Source organism: Indicator indicator, chromosome Z, assembly GCF_027791375.1.
Source record: "Indicator indicator isolate 239-I01 chromosome Z, UM_Iind_1.1, whole genome shotgun sequence".
NCBI lineage: Eukaryota > Metazoa > Chordata > Aves > Piciformes > Indicatoridae > Indicator > Indicator indicator.
Genome location: NC_072053.1, coordinates 12,075,569 through 12,096,847, shown reverse-complemented (window position 1 = coordinate 12,096,847; position 21,279 = coordinate 12,075,569). Strand labels below are relative to the sequence as shown.

At 45.6% G+C, this 21,279-nt stretch overlaps 1 protein-coding gene across 1 annotated transcript in view; it reads left to right on the top strand.

Moving 5' to 3' along the window:
• Window positions 1–21,279, top strand: part of ARK2C (arkadia (RNF111) C-terminal like ring finger ubiquitin ligase 2C) — a 49,396-nt gene that overhangs the window by 19,146 nt on the left and 8,971 nt on the right. Inside the window, exons 2-3 of the mRNA XM_054398097.1 lie at window positions 17,512–17,821; window positions 20,742–20,867. Coding sequence (XP_054254072.1) covers window positions 17,512–17,821; window positions 20,742–20,867 — 436 coding nt within the window. The remainder of the gene's footprint in view (window positions 1–17,511; window positions 17,822–20,741; window positions 20,868–21,279) is intronic.

Sequence of the window (21,279 nt, the reverse complement as noted above, 5' to 3'; positions counted from 1 at the left end):
TAATTGGCAAATTCTTGGCTCTTGTGCTGATATGGATGGCTGGTCTAACTGGATTCACTAACTGTCCCCTAGTCCACTTTCTGGTGTGGCACTGGGTATCCCACGACCTTCAGGGGTCCAGGATTGGGAGTTTGAGGAGTAGCTGAACCTCACACCCATGATAATCCCTTCAGGAGACACTGTGTAAACATGAAATAAGCCTCTGGCATGAGAGAAGACCCACCTCATATGTGGTGGGTAGTGACTGGTTCTGAAAACATGTGGGTGGGTGCATTAGTTAAGTTGAAAAGTGCCCAGTGTGTCAAAAGCTGCTGGCAACGTGTTTTACCTGACGCAACACCTCTCCTCCTTGCAAGTAACAGCTCACAGACTTCAGTCATTACCACTATTTGTATTTATGGGGCAGTTAAACAGGCCTATAAACATCAATTTACAGGTTCTTCTGCACCCTGTAACCAAAAACCTCTTCTTTATTTTGTTGTCTTTGTTAAGAGCAGCACCTGCAACCTCAGGAGCTGAATTCCCTCAGTAAGGCTGGCTTTGGAAAGTAAGATAATGGTGGCAGCCTGGTTCTGCTAATCAGCTTCTCCAAGGGGGTTTGGTAGTTGGACAGGGTTGAGGCTGTGTAGCCTCCCTGTACCTGCTGTGCTTGTTGGTTATGCTGAATGGCAGCGAGTGGGTTTCCGAGGTAGATGCAATAAAAACAACATCCATGTGAGAGAGAAAAAATGTTTCTGTCTGAGTGCACTTGGCAAAACCACTGTCAGGAATGGTAAATATCATAAAGGGAGGTCAGCTCAGGTCCCAGATGGGCGGTTTGCTCCTGCGCATGACAGGAGGAGGCAGTTCTTTGAAAGAGAATAGGAGAGACAAACTTGCCTGCTATTGCCTTGGTAACCCCTGTTTCAGGTGACTTGAGTCTGCTGGTTTGGTTTCTTCACTGCTGAGAAGCATTTTCTTCTCCCAGAAGCTCCCCCAGGTCTCTAATGGTCTCCAATGCTCTTCATCCCACAAGATGACCATCTTATACAACCAAGGGGCTGATGTGTTGCCAGGACTCTGGATACAGACCAGTTTCTTACACTGCTCTGTCTGAAATAATTTGATGAGGAGCAGACTTCTAGAGCTTGTGTTCTGGTGAAATGAGGGAGCAGATTGCTGTTGAAGTCCCTCCTCTTCTGTATTCTCCTCACTCTGCTTGAATCCCTTGTTCCTCCCACAGAAGCTGGAGAAGAAATGCAACCAGGGGTTGCAGACTTGCATATGCACCTCCCTCATCACCAAGCTTGGTTCATTCTGGATTTGTAGTTTCTGTGTCTTTAAAATTCACATGGATTAATCCTTTGACTCTGCAAAAGCTACTCTGTTTGAGGTGGCTGGGTTTCTTTTTTAGACTAGTTTAATTACTGGCACACTGTTGCCTTTGAATCTGAAAGAGAACAAAAAGCTGTTCATTGACAGAAAGCACAGGGAGTGCAGACCCACTGCTGCTGTCTTTCCTGCAGACAGATTGAAGCCAGCATGCATAGATTTGAGGCATACACACCTGGCACTGGCCTGATGTTAAGCAAATGTTTCCCATCAGTGAACCATGCATGATGTTTTCTCCAGAGACCCAGCTGTGGGAGCTGGGTTACATCCTGTGTGAACAAGAGCTGAGAAGACTTTGCTGTGGATGGAGGCAGCTTTTGCAGAATCATAGAATGTTTTGGGTTGGAGGAAAACTTTAAAGGTCACCCATTCCATACTCCCTGCAGTAAACAGGGACATCTTTATTTAGATCATGTTGTTTGGTGCCCCACCCAACCTGACTTGGAATGTTTCCAGGGGTGGGACATCCATCTTCTCTCCGAGCAACCTGTGCCAGCGTTTCACCACTCTCATAATAATAACAAAAAAATGTTTTCTTTCTGTCTAGTCTAAGTCTTTGGAAGCAAAACCACTTTGGAAGCAGTGTTGCAAATTGTCCACCTAGAACTTCCTGCAATGTCCTTATTGCAGCAGGAGGAAACTTCTTTGGGTGAAATCGATATGCCATGTCAGAATAGTTTCACATGCTGACTTCTTGCTGTGACATCTCCTATATACTTGACGTGGTTGGTGCTGCTCAATCACAGATGGACCAAAGTATACCTGTATATTTGGGAGCTTTTCTTTTGATTCACCACTCCCTCATTCAGTGAGTTACCTGGGTTTCATGCAAATCCATACCATATGTGGGCCACCCTGTTTCTCCTAGGGACTACATGTACAAACTGCTGATGGCAGGCTGGGACCTTCTGGGACAATGGGTGGGCTCTGCAGCACAAACTGTCTGCCTTCCTTCCAACCAGCAAATTCCCCATATGTCTCTTCTAAATAATTCTTCACTGAGTCTGATGGGCTCTGGGGAGGCTGAGATATGGAATGAATATGTGGGGAGGGTCTGTGTATGCCAGTGGGCTGCAAGTCTGATACTGAGGTGTAGAACTTGGTGAGAGGCTATTTTGGGGGAAAAATTCCAGCCCTATAGGGCTGCCTTCAATCCTCCCTCCTCACAAATTGGAACATGGCTCAGAGTGGATGATGGGTGGTGGATCTGTACCTCATGAAATGGATATTTTCCTAAGGTAACATCTGCAGAATACTTCTTGGGTCATGTTGTATGATCCTGACTCAACATCAGCACAATTCTCTATACCTGTACAATATTCCCATACTTGCAGCATCTTGTGTCCTCCTGCAAGAAATCCCAGTCCTGCAGATAGCAAAGTATTTGAATAATAGCACCAGATGGACAGTAGCCCAGCATCCCACTGGGGACCCTCAGATATCTGAAACTGGCTGTATGAGTAAAATCACCGCTATTTCTCTTTGCTCAGCTGAGGTGAACATTTGAAGGGCAGCCAAGCCCTCAGGCTGGGATCTTGAGGCACCTCCTTGGCTTTTGGATACCAGAAAGTAGCTGGCCTCCATAAAGCAAAATCTGAGTCTGGGGTAAATCATAAAAAGCTAAAATCCTGGTGGATAGCTGACATAAAACCAGTGCCCACCCAGGAGCTGGTTAGACAGTGCTGGGCTGCAATAGGTGCTTGAACTGCAGAGAATTGGTATGTCATGGGGACACAATTAAAACAGCAATCCATTCTCAAAACATTGCTGACCTTGATTAAAGGCCTTGGGGAATTTTGCCACATTTTAACTCTTCCTGGCTTGGCTTAATGTGCCAAAGATCGAATAATCCGACGTTGCAAATCATCCCTGGAAATATTAGGCTGAGATGCTGGCACCGTGCTGGGAGAAATACATTGATCCTGCTCAAGAGAGGATATTAAAAAGTCAAGATATTTGAGAAATGACATTGTGGGTTGCGTGTACCTGAAGAAAAGCCTTCCAGTATTCAGTGTAAGCTGCTTTCCAAAAATCATTGAAAGGTGGGAAAAAAATATTGCTCGTATTTTTCTGATTGTACAGGTTTAAGCCAAAAAAAAAAAAAAAAAAAAAAAAAAAAAAAAAAAAGGAAGGAAAAAAAGCTTATGAGATTTAAACTATTTATTACCAAATAAAACTGTATCTGGGCCATATGCTTCTGTGCCGAGCTTTGGCCTCATGAGAGCACAAACACTGAGAGTTACGATCCTCTCAAAAACAAGGTTGATGAAAGAAACATTGACTTAAACTTAACTCTTTCAGGGATCTTCATCTTAAGTCTCTCAGGGGTGCCAGATGCTTGTTGGGATGTTTCAGAACCTGATCACAGAGAAATGAGGTGCTGCCTGTGAGGTGGAGCTGTACCGGCAGCATCTACCTGTCTGCTGCTGGGCCACCTGCAGCCCTGCAGGATATTCTTAATGGAATAAGCAGGAACATGATTTCCTATTCCCATTGTTATGGAAAAGTGAGTCCGTTGCAATCAGCCTCCTTTGACTTCAGTGAGATGAGGCAATATCCACAAGTGGGAAGATCTTAATGCTGGAAAGGACAGCTGTTTTCACCTTCTCCAACTCACATCCCAAAATTAAGTTCTGCCTGAGCAAGAGGACATCCTTTAGGAAACAATCCAGCCTCAGCTCTACCAGCCCTGGTGCTGAGGAAGGGATTTTGGCTGTGGATATAGGGTGCTCAGTGTTTCAACCTGCATTTGCTGCAGGTCAGTCCCAGCCAATGGGTTTTGCCAAGTTGGTTGTCAGGCTGATAAATCTCATGCTGCCCAGCCAGTGAGAGGCACCATTTTAGGCTGTGCTCGATCAGTGTCATCTTTGATATTTCTGATGTGGAGACACAGCCCTGTGCAATCCCTCCCACCAGGGTACATGCATGGCACCTTTGGGTTCCTCTCCACACTTCCTCCTGGCTTTAGCATCCATATAAGGGGCTTATGGGTACCACAGAACCCCACATCCTACTTTTTATATAGCAGATACTTGTGCCTCAAGATGCTGCTGAGGTTCTGGGACCTTGTGTTTTGCCATTTCTACCAAAAATCTCATTTTTTGGGGGGTAACCTGCTGCCTGCAACTAGGACCTGTAAAGATTTTCTGAGATGGATGACTTTTTATTTAGCTCTGTGAAATACATATTTCTTGCTGTTTGAGCAGGGTTTTCCTTTATATGTTATTACAGGAGGGAACAGTGGCACTAACTCTTGCTAGGACCTCATGCAGAAATGTAAAGTAAGAGCTATTTTTACATTGAGGAAACTGATGTTTTACTTGTAATTTAAACACAGATCTCCCTCTCCTGGAGTGACACTTGCCTATAAACTTTGGAATATTAAGTTTAATAGGGAACAGGCTTTCAGGACCTTTGATTTTTAGCTACAGGTTTCTTATTTATGGAACCTGAAAAGGGAATTGCCAGAATGTGGCACGGTAGGACTTGTGGTAGGTGGAGTTTTCCCAGACCTGTGCCAGCTCACCATGGGCACCCACTGCATCTCATATGGCTTCTTTTCAGCCTTGGTCCTTGAGATGGACCATGTCTCAGCTGCTGTTGCAGAGCTGGGGGTTCAAGCAGGTCCCTGCATGGCACCTTCAACCAATGCACAGTGATGACTGAACTGCCAAAGTCCTTTAAACTATTTAAATGAAGAGTTCTAGTGGGGTCTGGGAAATTGCAGAAGCTCCATGGGTGCAAGCCCCCATGGTGAGGGCTGCTCTTAGACTGTGAGGGTTTAGCTTGTGAACTTAAGCTAGGACCTCATAGCACTGTACAGGGGATTTGCTAACCTTACTGCATTCACTGCATCCTATGGACCCAGCTACTGCTTTTCTGCTCTCTCTTAAGAGATAATAATTTTTTTTTTTTGTACACAAGCAATTGTAAAACTCCTGTCTTCTGTATATTGTCAATTGGAAGAAGTGTCAGCTGCTGAATGGCTCCTACCTTCTGCCTTGTGGGATGAGGAGGGGTGTTTTTTGGTGGTATCTTCAAAAGACTGAGGTGCACTGAGGAGTATATTGGCTTGCCTGCGCATCAGGTGCAGGATATGGTGCAGCTTTGCCCCCATGGCCCCATGGAGGATCTCATGCAGTCTGGTAAAACCTAATACCATATGTGAGAATAGAATCTAGAAGGTGGCACGCAACATGGGATTGAGTGATTCCTTTGCAAGTGGCTGTCCCATGTCCTGACTTACATCCTTGTCTCTCAGCACTACAAACTCTGTTAGCCCCTGGCATTATTTGTGGCTCTAATGACATTCTCAGCACCTGCTACCTCCCTTTCTTTAACAGCCAGCCTAGCTCCTTGCTGCTGTCCAAGGCTGTGGTCTCTCTTGTAAGGTCAGACAACTGTTTTGGATGGCACATTTCTAGGGAAAACAAAACTCAGAGTTGTGCTCTGCTGTCAATGAATTCTGCCTTTGGGGATAATTTGCCAGAGCCAACACAATAGAAAGGCTGCAGTGCAAAGTAACCCCCATCCAACCTAACGTGCTATTCCCAGAAAAGACAAAACACACTGTTTCCCAAACTTGCCCCCACAAATCACTGCTCTGATGTTGCGTGGATGTCTCTCCCACCTCTGAACTTAAGCTGCAGATAAATAGATGAAGCAGGAAGACCCAGATGGTGATTACATCCTCATTTGAAACACAGGAAGGGGGAAATCAATGCATGTGAAATAGAGAGGGGTGGGATCAATGCAGAATAATCCCTCACAAAATAGTATCCTCTATTTTTGTAGGACAGGTTTCAAATCCCTAGCAGGAGGGTTTAAAGCACATGAGAAACCATGTTCCAAAAAGGATCTTTCCTTTCTTTGATGATAAAAAGGGAGCAGAATGGTAATTTTCACTGTAAATTCTTATGGATAGGGGAGACAAGGTGTGTGGAGAGGGCTGGCACGGGTGCCACTGGTACTCACTGAAAGTCTGCTTAGAAGGGAGGAGGTACTGGGGCAGCCACAGGATTGGGGTGCTGCTGCTGATTCCTCACAGCCTTATGAGGCAGAGCAGTCCCATCTCCCAGGCTGTGCCAGGACTGTGGATGAGCCCTGGTTCCCAATTCCACACAGCGTACAGGTGTTCTGAAAGACTGCTCCTGCCTTAGCCACTGTGACATAGCATGGATTGGAGCTGGGTAGATGCAGGTTTGAGATCAGGCTTTTTGCCTAAACAGAGCAACAAGAGATAACTGAGAGCATGGAGGAGAGCTCAGGCTGACTCTTCTCTGGAGGATTAAAGTTGCATTTGGGTTTCTGAGACTTGTCAGGTCTGGCAACATTTGGGTGGAGGATTTTGGTTTGGGCTGCCATAGAATTAACAGGCTTCATGAGCTATGCTTTGCAGGTTTCACAATCCTAACAGGTCTTTGCAATATCTGTTTTTACCCCATGGTTTTGGCTTTTTGCCTGTTTCTGAATGTCCTACATATCATTACTGGTAGGAGGGAACTGCTGCAGGCCACCCTTGGCTGGTCATTAGGAGCAGTTAAGAGTGCTTTAAGGCAGGTGTCCAGTGTTCCAAAAGTCTGGGGAGGGCTTTGGACACTGTGAAAGCAAGGAAAGAAGCACTGAATTTCCATTTCCAAACAACTGGCTGCAGCATATCATTGCCTGTCCAAGCTGAAGGTTCCAGCACGCACGAGTCATCATGTTTTTACATTCCCAAGGACAGGGAATGTACTGCCAAGTGAGACCATTGTCACATCAGGATTTTTTAGTTTTTGTTTTTTCAGTTGAGGATTAATTCCTTCTCCTGTTTAATTTTCTTGTTTTGCAGGTTGGAGAGTAATTCCTGTGGATGTAACACCCTGCTAGTTATGTATAACTGCAAAAAGATGAGGTCTCTTGCTGCCCCCCTCTAATCCCCTTTTCAACTTTTCCTGTGAAATGATTTAACAGATCAAACACTGGAGAAGGGCCACTGAGCACGGGTGCCTGGCAATGAACTGGGAAAAGCTCCAATGATCTTCGCCTCCCCCACTGTACAGCACAAAGATTTGAGTTTGGGTTATGCAGAGAACAGACTGTGATGAAGGCGGAGGAAAGGGGATGTGCAAGAAAACTGGGGTGCACGGCAAATAGGCAAAGCCCCAAGAGTTTCCTTGAAGTTCATAGAATCATAGAACTGTTTTAGTTGGAAAGAGCTTTTAACATCATCAAGTCCAACTGTTAACCCAGCAAGTCCACCACTAAACCATATCCCTAAGCATCACTTCTGTAAGCAGATCTTTTAAATACCTGCAGGGGTGGTGACTCTGGACAGCCCATTACAGGACTTGACAAACCTTTTGGTGAAGAAGTTTTTCCAGCCTTCCTTGGTGCAAATGGAAGCCATTTCCTCTCATCCTGTCATTTGCTCCTTGGGAGAATAAACTGACCCCCCACCTCACTACAGCCTCCTTTCAGGTAGTTGTAGAGAGCAAGAAGGTCTCCCCTCAACCTCCTTTTCTGCAGGCTTAAGGTACTGGCCAAACCCTCTCTGCCCGTGCCAACATCAGGGTTTTTCTTGGGCATCATCAAAGCCCTGCAAACAGTAAAGCAGCTTAAAAATATTGGTGACACCTAAGATATGACCTTTGATTTTAGTCTACACTTTGAAGGCAAGCGATCCCTGTTTGCTGTTCATTTTCCAGCCTTTCCAGCACCTTCAGACCAAGCAGAAATGAGTCATGCTATAAAAAATTTGCAGGGGGTTATTGCAACGTCTCCAAAGCCACGTTTCCTCCAGTACCCTTTTCTAGGAGATACACAGAGTTGGTCCAAAACCATGAGAAATGGGGCAGTCTGGGGAGGAAGAGCTAGGCTGGCTGGGAAAGATCATGCCAGGATTCTGGGGCCACCCATACCTCCAGGGAGGGGAGGACTGAAATTGGGACCATTCAATCTAAGAAAACTTTTTCTTTCAGTGTGGTTTGGGTTTTTTTTTGGTGTGATAATCCAAAAAATCATAAATACTTCCTTGAATGCCCTACATGAGAATAAAGCTATTATTAAAGTGTAAAGTATAAACACAAAAAGATGAATTAAAGTGTAACAAGCACTGCTGAAGTGTTTCTCCTTCCTCCTTGGAAAATATTGCTGAATTCAACACATTCCTGTGAAACACCATCCTCAACAAAACTTTTTTCTTTTCTTCTCTTTTCCCCCCTGAAACTAGTGGTAAAGGGTTGCAGGAAAAAAGCCTTCTTCCTATATAAACACCTGTCTTTGTCCTATAATGGGTCCAGCCTGCTTGGCTATATCCCATTGGTAGCTCTTGCTGCTCCCCATTCCTACTGCTCAGCATCACTTCAGCTCTGATGTAAATATGCTGACTAACACTGGCTACTGTCAGTTGTATGTAGTTCCACCTCAGCATCATTTTCTTTGGGGATGCATCAGGGTTGCACATGGCTTAATCCTGTGGTATGTGGAAGAGGAAATGCTCTGCTCAGTGTAAGGGACCATGAGCCTGTGCAGCAGCCACACCATCTTATGTCACTCAGCAATTAATGAAAGGCTTCATTAGGGTGAGAGGATGCTGATTTGGGATCATACAAATAGGCAGGGGCACAGATATGAGATCTGTGTATATGTGTTTTTTATGATGACCTGAGCTATGTTTTGCTGTGCCTGCACAGGGGTCCACAGAGGCTGGGTGCAGTAAAGGCTGTTGAGTGGCAGTGATCATCAAACCACTGAAGGAGCTCATCTCAGCCCTGTTCTACGAAACTTTTTTGCAGCCCTTTTCCATCTACTGTGCAACACACTGAGCAGAAGGATGATAAATCTCCAAAACCTCATGTTTCCCCCCAGGACCCAATTGTGATCCACCAGCCACCACAGACCAGTCCTTTGCCCACCACCAGGGCTCCATCCTGACTCAGTCCTTGGTGCTGCACAGCTTAGCCAAGCAAAGGAGAATGAAAATGTTTGGTTTAATCTATTGCTAATGCGTGCTGGAGCTGCTTCATGGCCAGCCACAGGCTGATGTTGGGGTCTGCTACCCCTTGCATGGCACTAGACTTGTGGGACAGTGGGCTGCACCCTGGGCTGAATTAGAGCTGGCTGCCTGTTATTTTTGGCACAGTTCTTGCCATTTGCTAAACGAGATGAGAAAGCTGTTAGTGAAGGTGCTGAAAGTGAGATGGATTCCTTCTTGTTTGATAATTTTTCTCAAATTCTTTTCTCCTTCTCTTCTATCCTCCCCTCCATGATCTCCTCGCCCTGCAGTTTGCTCTCCTATGAAGGGAGTGAGACACCAAGATATTTCCCACTGTACAAGACTGCTACTTTTTTTTTTTTTTTTTTTTTTTTTTACTGTGGATCTGGTTTGTGGGTTTATTTATTTAAAATTTTATTTTCCAGGTGTGTTGCTGCCTCTCATTTGCAGTTAGTATGTCATTGTAACTAAGTTGGTAAGAGTATATTCACAAACAATTCGCAAAGGGTTAACAAATGACTGATGCCACCAGGCAATTAGCAGCTCGTTTGTGGTGCGAGTCCCTGTGGTGGCTCCTCTCCGTGCGCCACTCGAAGCCAGGGCTGCTCCCATGATGTTAGCCTTTACTTGCTGCAGACTGTCAGGACCGATACTAACTTCCCACCGCGCTGCTATCTCTGAGGGGAATTTTAATGCACATCCAGGGAAACAAAGCTGCAGGCGCCTGGGCTATTAAAAGCCTGCCAGGCTCTGGTGCTCTGAGAGACATCACGGATGGCTCCTATTTATGGGGTTTATCTGCCTCTCCAGGGCAGGAGAAAGGGTTGTGGGGGCTCTAATCAGGACGAAATGGCCAAGACAGAACGGCTCCATTCCTCGGTTCGGCCAGTTGTGGTGGGCAGAGCTTCCACGGTTGCAAAATCTGTCAGTGAGTGAAGCCAGGTCTCTCTAAAAGCTGCCATCTGCCTCTCTGCTATGGTGGGATCGAGATGTAGAAACAGACCAAGACTCCTCACCACTCTGCTAGCCCCCACATGCTTGCACACAGTCCGTGAATGCCTCAACAAGCCGGCCAGATTGCGTTACCCAGGGGAAAAATTCACATGCATGGCAAGCAGTTTAACAGCGTAAGACAGATTTTGTTTTCCTCTTGAAGGCGGCGGGCCTCACTGGGCTGCAGCTGTCTGCCCAAGATACCTATCCCCAGTGCCAGCTCCGGGCCTGACTCTGTATCCCTTACCAGTAGCCTGATGCATCAAAAATACTGTTGCCACAAAGAAAGGAGGTGAAAATAAATTGTTCTGCTTTCAGGAACTTTCTTTTCAGAAAGCCCATAGCATCCCCTATCCCTGCAGGGATTACCCTGGGGCTTTGCATTTCCAAGGTGGGTCAGTGTTTAATGGGTACACAGATCCCTTGAGCCTTTATGGGTGAAACATTTGTGGATGGATACATTTGCATGTGCATATGCAAACGATGTTAAAGGAGAATCCCCAGGGACAGAAACATCCAGTATCAGGCCAGCATATTTCTGCAACTCAGAGTCACATACTAGACTTCAAAAATACATGAACTCAGTAATTGGAGGGTTCATCTCAGGGTGTGAAGGAAATGGGAGAAATTCTTTTAATGAAAAAAAAAAAAGTCCAAGCTGCTTTACCTAATGTATAGAAACAATAAATATAACTGTAGAACTGAGGGAAAAAATAAAAGGGGAAAAGCTGTGGAAATGAAAAAGCAGTGAGGAGGAGGAGGAGGATGTGATAAGTTTCCCTGCGGGTTTCCGCTGTGTTTGAAGCCTGTGTGAGCAAAGCATGGAAATGGCAAGGCAGTGATCTGCTGAAGAGGTTCATCTATCCACATGCCTGCATCATCTGTTGGCTTTCTAAAAACTGATTTATACCTCCTCAGTCTGAGTCTGCAGCCTGTAACGCCATCTCCCAGCTAGGTGCTTTGAGTCCTTTGTAAACAGTTGTTAAGCAAACTTACCTGCAGGCTTTTTGGTTGAAGATCATCTTCACAGTGCAGGTAGGGAGATGAGGCCATGGTATTGCTGAGCTGCTTAGCTGTGGGGATCCAGGTCCATGGTGGGTCCTTGGCATCATGGTGAGAAACCACAACATCCATTGTGATAGCAGAGGTGAGCCAAACTGGTTGGGGGAGCTTATGATCTACATTCATATTGTGGCAGCAACAGGAGTTAATGAAGAATCACTTCCCCCACACCTTGATCCCTGGTTCTGACCCTGACTTTGGGACATGACAGAAGAGGCTTAGAAGGAGTGGATGTAGTGGCTACAGAGCATCACATAAGGCAAGGAGGTGTTGCTGGTGCTCACCCAAAGGCATAAGGTGGATGGGGCATCCATGGTCTTCCACCATCACACCATGACATAGTCTATTTTGGTCTGAGCCATGCCAGAAGACCACGTAGCTCCTCATTTCCATCCCACAGATAACCTGGCTTGGCCAAGTCTTGACTCACTTCTCCACTAGATCCCATCTTCACCTCCATGCTTTAGGGCAAACTTTTGGAATTGCAAGGAACTTTTTAGACCTGGATTATCTAGGCTCAGGTATTAGTTGATTTTGGGGCTTATCTGAGGCCAGGTGGGTGTATGGTAACAAGGATTATCCAAGCTAAAAAGCTTGGGTGGCTGTGTGGGAAGGCTGAGAAAGACAGCAGACCTTACAAATGTGTGTGCTCAACAGAAGAGCACGAAGAACTAATACAGGAAGAGAGGGGAAAAACAAGGAAGGAGAGTGAGGGAATACCCTTTCCTCTGCTGAGAAATAACTCCATTTAGATGCTGGAACTGAGACAGAGATCTCTGATTTTAATGACTTTTAACCTCATCCAGTTGATGGATGCACAGTTGATGGATGGAAGTCTGCACAAAATGAATAAGTTGTTAGCTTTGCTGAAGCAGATGTGGCTCATTGTTAATCTCAAAGTTGTTGAACTGATGTTGCTCTGAGCTATCATTGTCTGCCACAGCAACAGCATTTAACTGAGAGGAAGAACCAACAGGACAAGAAAAGAAAGACTGGCTAGTGGACAGCCTGACAGTGAACCCAGAGAAATCAGTCCTCCACAGTTCCAGATATGAGCAGTTTGATCTACTTGTGCCATGAGGAGGTCAAAGAGCCTCACACAACAAGGTGGACACTCTCCTCCTGACCATCAGGTTGAATATGGGGAGACGTGTTTCCAGGTAAGTACTGCATTGCCTCTGCAACAAGGGCACTGGGCTTCCCTCTCCCTCTTCAGCTGTAGAAGACAAGTGTTTGCAGCAATCAATCACAGAATCACAGAAAATAGGGGTTAGAAGGGGTCTCTGGAGATCACCTAGTCCAACCCCCCTGCCAGAGGAGGTTCACCTAGAGCAGACTGCAGAGGACAGTGTCCAGGCAGGTTTTGAATGACTCCAGGGATGGAGATAACGCCACCACTCTGGGTGTCCTTTTCCAGTGCCCTACCACCCTCAAAGCAAAGGTATTCTTCCTCATGTTTAGATGGAACTTCCAATGTTCAAGTTTGTGCCCATGACCTCTTGTCCTGTTGCTGGACACCATCTTCCTGACATACAGCCTTTAAGCATTTAGAAGCATTGATAAGGTTCCGCTCCGCCCCCCCTCCCCCCCCCCCAACCCCCCAGTTGATCCCTCTTTCTGAAAAATCAAAGCACCTCAATGAAGCAGGAGATTGAGGACCAAAACTTGATCTCATTGGGTTAGGAGAAGGTCTCTACCTTACTAATCCTAGAACAACATCATTACTGGGGCAGGTAGTGGGGAACATGACTCATGAGGATACAATTAGCGGCCCTGGAGCTTGATAGGTACACTTCCCAACCTCATCATTTGCTGTGTAAATGTCCTCAAACGTAGCTATTGAAAATGTCAGCCCTGCCCTTGCTCTGGGGAGTGAAAACAAAAGCCAGAGCAAGGTATCTGGAGTCAGTTTTAGTCTTGGATTTCTCTCTGCTGTGGCAGATATTACTGTCCGGGCAAAAAGTAGATTAAATCCATTTTCTTGAAGCACTTTATGGGCAATGCCTGGCATTTCCAATGCAAAAGTGATTTAGGACCAAATCATGGCTGGGGAAGGAGAAGGAAGATGTACTAGCAGAGTAATCGTTACTAGACACTGCTAGCATGAGATCATCCATTGCATTGACTGTGAGTGAGCACCTGTGAGCCAGATTGTGGTCTTGATTAAGGTGAGTTACCTGGAGTAAGGCTGCTCTGCTAGTGTCAGCAGGTTGACACTGGATTTAACTTGTGTGTGTGAGACCAACATGTGAACTTGGAAAGCAGCCTGCACAAAGGTTCTTTGTGGCTAGATATGGTGAGCAAAAGAGGGTAAACTTGAATACTCTTACATGTCATGTTCTGGTTTGCATTGTTATTTGTTTGCCTAGGCTTTCTTGGGGTTCACCAGAATCATGCTTGGCAAGTACCGGTTCTTTGTTGTGCAGGCTGGTTCAGTTATTCCAGCTGTATCATTTGATGACTGCTAATAAGCATAGATTTGCTGAAGATTTCCCTAAAGTCTTTGCTTTGCTGTCAAAATCCTCATCAGCAATTGGATTAGTTACACGGAATGAACAATTACTATACAAGTTAGTGTATTATGTTAAGACAAATTGATGCGTTTCATTTAATCACGTGGTCCCAATCACATCTTGATAGTATTTTTCCTGTAGAGGGAAATGCATCGTTGTATCAGTAGGTACCAAAAAAACCCAGTACCAAAACAAACAAACAAACAAATGAAAACCCAAACCATAAAAAAAAACCCCACCCTAAAAAATTGCTTCCTTTAATTGACTACTGCCTGAAAATAAGGCAAATTAGCTCTCTCTGCTAAAGCAAAATGGGTTAGGCTTTTACTTTAGGTCATGTTGGCTCTGTATGTTTTCTTGCCCAGATAACAGAGATGAACTCTGCATTTTCTGGAACACAGAGAGGTGTATGACCAAGTTCCTTGCCAGGACTGTCTTGGTGGGAGAGGTAAAGCTCAAGTCCAAAGCCCTGAAAAAAGATCTGCCCACTGTGTGCTCTCTAGTTCATCATGGCTCTGGCATCACAGGACCTACAGATATTTCACTAAATCAGACTATAGCCTCCCCAGATGCAAAAGGCTGACAATCCTTGGCTAAGATTGTACCAGGCATCAAGACATGAGAGAAGATGAGTGATTGGCTTTTTCTGCTTTGCTTATGTGCTACAAAATGTGGGGGAATATCACTAAGCTTCATTGCTTTGCGTCCTCCTAAGCCAGTCTTACCTGAAATACAATTTAAGTGATGCCTGGTGGCACAGGCTGTTGTGTCTGGGTGTGCAGAGGGATCAGCACTTTAACCTGGTCACACACTTTGTCTTCAGCTACTTTGAAGACCTAGAGGTTAAAAATGGATCCCTATTTGCTGTAGCTGTTTTCCATTAGGAGTACCCATGACCATTAGCATGGAACGGAATAGAATAGAGTAGAATTAGAATAGGATAGACTAGACTAGAACAGGACTCCTTTGCCATGCAGATTCAACCATCTCCCTGGGCTGCCTACTCAGTGTTTGAAAACCCTTTCAGTAGAGAAGTTTCTTCTAGTATCCAATCTAAACCTCCCCTGGTGCAACTGGAGGCCACTTCCTCTCATTCTATCACTTGTTACTAGGGAGGAGAGACCAACATCCACCTTGCGACTACCTCCTGTCAGGTAGCTGTAGAGAAGGATAAGGTCTTCTCTGAATCTCCTCTTCTGCAGGCTGAACAACTCCAATACCCTCAGCTTCTCCTCATAAGACCTGTTCTTCAGACCCTTCACTAGCTTTTTTGCCCTTCTCTGAGCCTGCTCAGGGACCTAGAAGTTGGTGGTGTTTTTTTTTTTTTTTTGTAGTGAGGGCCCTCAAACTAAACACGGTACTAAAGGTGTGGCCTTGACAGTGCTGAGTACAGGGAACAGTCACTACTCTGGCCAGGATGTTGTTTGCCTTCTTGGACACCCGGGCACTCTGTTGGCTCATGTTCAGCCTGCTGTTGATCAACATCCCCAGGTCCTTTTCTGCTGGGCAGCTTTCCAGCCCTCAGCCCTAAGCCTGCAGTGTTGCATGGGGTTGGGGTTGAGCAATTCACCATGAGCTGCTTTGCGAGTACCCAGCAAATGCAGCTGTTAGGAGGCATCTGCCCATGATTACAATGAGCTTGAGAAATGGGCCAAGGTAGCACAGGGTGCCAGTTTAACTACTCAGCCTGTTGGTGGGTACTGTGAATTTGGGCCAAGCAGACAGCAGCAAATACAACCTGCAGTCCTGGGAGAATCGGGTATGTGAATGGCTCTTAGGTCTGGGTTTGCAGCTCTGTCACTGAGGAATGACAAATCTGATCCCACCTCCTTTGGTTTTAATTAATAGGTTAGCCAAATCATGCTGTTACCTGACAACATGACAAAAGATCACCATAACAGATTCTGCTGCTGTTGACACATGCATTTGATACGTGGTGCCTGTCTCAGAGGGACACTACAGAAGATTTTGTCTTTAAGAGATGCTGTGTGTAATACTTATGCACAGTTTTGCAAACTATTTGTTTCTGTTAGGTTGTCTCCTGTTGTTTCTCTTCCTGGCATCTGGCTTTCTTTGTAGATCTCCTGTTTCCATACTAACATGAACAGAAAGTGCTCAGGGCTTCCTGAGCTGCTGTGATGAACTGGCTTTGCCCGACAGCAGAAAGGAGTTGTGAAGAAGGCATCATGGCCACATCTGGCCTGTGTTTTGGGATGACACTCAGCGTCTCTTGGTGCTGTTGTCCCTGGATTAAAAACAAAAAATAAAGAAAAAGAAAGAGGGGGGGGGGGGGGGAAAGGTGAGATTTCTACAAAGACGAGGTGTCCAAATAATATGTAAAAGGGTGCCCTATCCTGGAGTTGACCCTCAGCAAAGAGTCATTTCTAATAGCTTTGCTGATGTCTCATCATGCAACTCTGAGCTGCCTCTCTCCCTAATTTAAGAGCTGAAAGTTTTGCTGTGGTGCTTGAAAATGCTCTGGGAATGTAGGAATTAATGTGACAGACTGGGCCAAGGGCCCATCCAAGCAAACCTTGAGGGAGGTGCAAGCCATTGCCAGATGTTTTCTGAAAAGCCTCCACTATGGATATATTTCACATCTCATTTCTTCCTCATTCCCATCAGTTTCATGACTAGTCTCATAGCAGTCCATCCTGCATTTCCCACAACCAGCCTCTTCTCAACATGCAGCTCATGAAGACAGGATTAGAAAAGGTCTCAGAGAAGGTGCATGGCTCTCAGAGGTGCAAGGTGTTTCATTCGTGATCGGCAATAAGTGAGAAACGGTTTCTTAGGGCAGAGATTATTTTCTTGCCTATGAGATACTTTTGGACAAAGAAATATCTCGAGCACATGGAAAGTCAGCAAGCTTTGAAAGTTTTGGTGACCTTGTAACTCATGAGAACGTATTTTTGAAAACAGTTGTAATTTTTTTCCCCTTTTCTAAAATGTTTGTGTTTTTTATAGAATCATGGAATAGTTTGGGTTGGAAGGCGCCTTTAAAGGTCATCCAGTGCAACACCCCAGCAGTGAGCAGGGGCATCTTCCACTAGATGATGTTGCTCAGAGTCCTGTCCAACCTGACCTGGAATGTTTCCAAGCATGAGGCCTCTACCATATCTCTGGGCAACCTGTGTCAGAGTCGCTCTTAGCCTCATTGTAAAAAATTTCCCCCTTATCTCTAGCCTAAATCTCCCCTCTTTCTATTTAAAACCATTACCCCTTGTCCTATTGCTACAAGCCCTGTTAGAAAGTTTGTTCTTTTTCTCTTTAAGACAGGGAAATAAAACCAAGCTGGAGCAGTTTTCATCAATATACACTGTGATTTGGAGCCAAGAAGTCACTCCAAACCCATATTTTGGATCCAATATTTTTTCGAGGAGAAAAATTGTTAGTCAAAATAAACATTTTTCCATGTAATTGACCTTAACTGAGTACTTTTTTTTTTTTTTTTTAAACTTTTGGTAGAGGAGAGAAACAGCTGTTGCTCAGTTATAAGGTCATCAGCCTATATCATCAGTTCTTGCTGTGGAGGGGCAGCCACCAGGTTTGGGTGCCTTGACTGGCCCACAATACAGTTGTGTTCTTCTCTTCCAGGTGCTCCTTTTCAAAGATCTCAGCATCCCCATGCTACCTCCTGCCGGCACTTCCACCTGGGCCCCCAGCCTCAGCTCTCCACCGACTTCACCCTGCCTCACACGGTGCAGCCCCAGCCGGGACTGACCGCCCACATGGCTCCTGCGCACCAGCACAGTGGCCCCCTGCACCAACCCCTGACACCGGTGCCAGCCCTTCCCTTCCAGGATGTGACCGGACCCTCCTTCCTACCTCAGGCGCTTCACCAGCAATACCTCCTTCAGCAGCAGCTCCTTGAGGCACAGCACCGCCGGCTCATGCCCCATCCCAGGTAAGAGGGTTTTACTCTTCCTGAAGGGGGCTGACAAGCTACACCAGCCTCACTTCAACAAAACTGCTTCTGCAAAACCTGCAACGTTATCAATACCTATTGATAATGTTGGGTTTTCTTCACAATTTCATCTGTGTACACCCAGAATGCACCCAGCAGAAGAGAAGCTGCAGGGCAGGTTGTGCCTGATGGTGTATCTTTTCCATGGGGATTTGGACTGTGACCATATAGTATGTCCCAAGGTCACCTACAGGATGATAATGTCATAATACTAACACCTCGGTGATGCAGTGAACCTGGCATGACAGAGTGTGATAAACTGCATGCATGAGCTTCCTCCTTGTACCTGCTGTTTCAAAATCATATAAGGGTTTGTATCCACCCATCCTGTCAGGTTTTGCACATTAAGAGCTTGGTCCTCTGGATCTCTTCAGGTTTCCCAGCAACTGTTGACCTGCAGCACAATTAGGCATGGGAAGAAGCCTAAATTCAAACTGGGATGATGACTGGGGGATTTGGACTAGATGACTGTTAAAGGTCCTTTCCACAGATTCCAAACCATTCTGTGATACCACAACTACAGAGAGAACTACTGTAACCTAGCAGAGGTGGAAATGGATGCCTGGCCATGCCCTGATTGTGTTTCTTGTAAGACAGCTTTAGGTAGCATGTAGGAGAGAAGTACTTTTTTTGGAAACATATGGAAGCTATTTGTGGGTTGTACCCATTGTTCAAGAATCAGAATCTTTGCAGTAATGCTTCATTTGGAAAGAATGCTACAGACAGAAAACTCTTTCTGTACCCTTTCTGTATGAAAATTGTGTGTTCTTCTCATCCTTGTTTTGTATTGCATAAGATGGATTTTAGGTGGATTAATGATTAGTTAATAATTGAGTAGCAATTATGTGTGAGGCTGAGACATTGATGATACAAGTGTTTATCTCTTAGTCATAAGCTGAATTCAAATAAAATCATGGAGCACAATTCCACACAGAAGCTGCTTTGGTAAATGCTGTCAGTGTTGTGTTTGCAAGTGGGTTGTGGTGTAGGAAACAGTAGGAACTTCTTGCCTGATCCCACAGCCCATTTCTGGAAGTGCAGCTGCATTGGAGGAGGGTGTCAGAAACCCCGCAGCTGTGGGGCTTGAGGTCCAAGTAATGGGAATTTGGGTTGTGCCTTGAAAAGTAAAGCCTCTGAGTTGTGGCTGCATGAAAAATTCTTTATCTATCAGTTCCCTGCTACCCATAGCTTTGCTTTGTGATGGCTCCACTGGTAAGCAGGGACTTGACAGGGAGCAGAAGGTACGAGTCTATAGTGCAAATCCTGCCCTTACATCCACCTTGTATCTCTTCAAATGTGGACATTGATCAAGCAGCAAATGCTCTTCCCATGCACAGTTCAAAAGGGTGATAATCATGAGAAGAGACTTAAATCCCTAGAAAACCTTTGGTATATATTATACTCGTTTTTCATCCCTGCCTGCAAAGACAGCAGAGCTGGGGAAGAATAAACTGGATCCCAGCCTGGCTTGTCCATCACCCAGAGAGATGCTGGCAAAAGTCAGTGAGAGTAAATTCTGCTTTCTGTTACTCCTGAGTAAACCTGTTATGAACGAGGTTCCCCAGGAGTTTATGGAGTGCATAGGGAGATGAGACAACCTGCAGCGTCTTTATGACGATGGATAACGTCTGAAGCAGAGACATGTTTTATCTTGTGAGTTGTTTTACAGGGCTTACAGTGTAGAAAAAGAAAGTGGTGCAAATGGCACAAAGCTGCTAAGAAATAAATTGTTTGGTTTCCTCTTTTTCTCCCCATGTGGCCACCAGTTTATTACCTGTAAACTGAGTATATGTGGATGCCACAGGAGGTTAGTGGAGGTCTGTGATAGTTATGTCTGTGGTGACCACAAATATAAATGATGTAGCTCTGGGTTTCTCTTCCCATCATTGCTGAAACTTCCCTGGACTCTTTTCTCTTGGACACATATTCACAAGGGTAACTACTGTGCAGCCATCCCACATGACAGGCTGGAGAGCTGGGTGCAGGCAAAACTCCTGAAGTTTAATAAGGACAAGTGCAAGGTCCTACAGCTGGGGAGAAATAACAACAGGCACCAGGACAGGTTAGGGGCTGCCCCGCTGGAAAGCAGCTCCACAGAGAAAGACCTTGGAGTGCTGCTGGACAGCAAGTTCTCCATGGAACAACAATGTGCCCTTGTGGCCAAGAGAGACAATGGGATCCTGGGAGGTATCAAGAAAGGTGTCCAGCAGGTCTAGGGAAGTTCTTCTACCTCTCTATTCTGCCCTGCTGAGACCACTGTTGGAATACTGTGTCCAGTTTTGGACTCCTCAGCTCAAGAGAGACAGAGACCTGCTGGAGAGAATCCAACAGAGAGCCACGAGGATGATGAGGGGACTTGAGCATCTCCCCTATGAAGAGAGACTGAGAGCCCTGGGGCTCTTTAGTCTGGAGAAGACTGAGAGGGGATCTGATCAATGTCTATAAATATGTGAGGGGTGGGTGTCAAGTGGAGGGGGTCAGGCTCTTTTTGGTGGTTCACAGTGATAAGACAAGGAACAAGGGGTTGAAACTTGAACATAGAAGATTTCACCTCAACATGAGGAGAAACTTCTTTACAGTGGGAGTGACAGAGCACTGGAACAGGCTCCCCAGGGAGGTTGTGGAGTCTCCTTCTCCGGAGACTTTCAAAACCCACCTGGATGCCTTCCTGTGTGGACTATCCTAAGTGATCCTACTTTGGCACGGCGTTGGACCTGATGATCTCTTGAGGTGCCTTCCAACCTCTGTGATACTGTGATACTTGGGTTTTCCCTGGTTTATTGGCACAGGCTCAAAGCAAGAGCCATCAGTACCCATGTCTGCCACACAACTAACTTTGCTGATGGTCTTCTCCCCACAGGCGGGCTCAGGAGCGCATGTCCATTCAGCCTCACCGCCTACACCCCAGCTTTGACTTCAGCCACCAACTGCAAACTCCACAACCCATGGGGGCCCAGCCCAGGTATTTAGCCGAAGGCACAGATTGGTAAGTCTTCTACATATAATTAGGGCATTGAATGAGGTGTTTGAAAAGTCCTGAGGAGGCTGCAAGGTTTGGTGGATGTTGTCATAGAGCAATGCTTTCATAAAAGCTAATGGTTCAGCTCAACAGATACAATGTGGGAAGTGTGCAATAGGAAAACTCATCTCTGGGAGGACCATGAGTAGGTGCTAAAGCTTTTATGCATGTGTATTGAGGCATTGATATTGCCCATAACTCTCCATCCATAGATGTAGAGTGCTGCCAAGCATCAGTCTTTTGCAGAGGTTGTTCCTACTTCAGGGCACAGCCAATGTCTTTTTCCCATAGATTATTGTTTCTACCTCAACCGGATCTTCTGCTATCCACTAGGCACTCAAAATGCAGTGGCCACAACTTTTTATATGATCTAAATTTG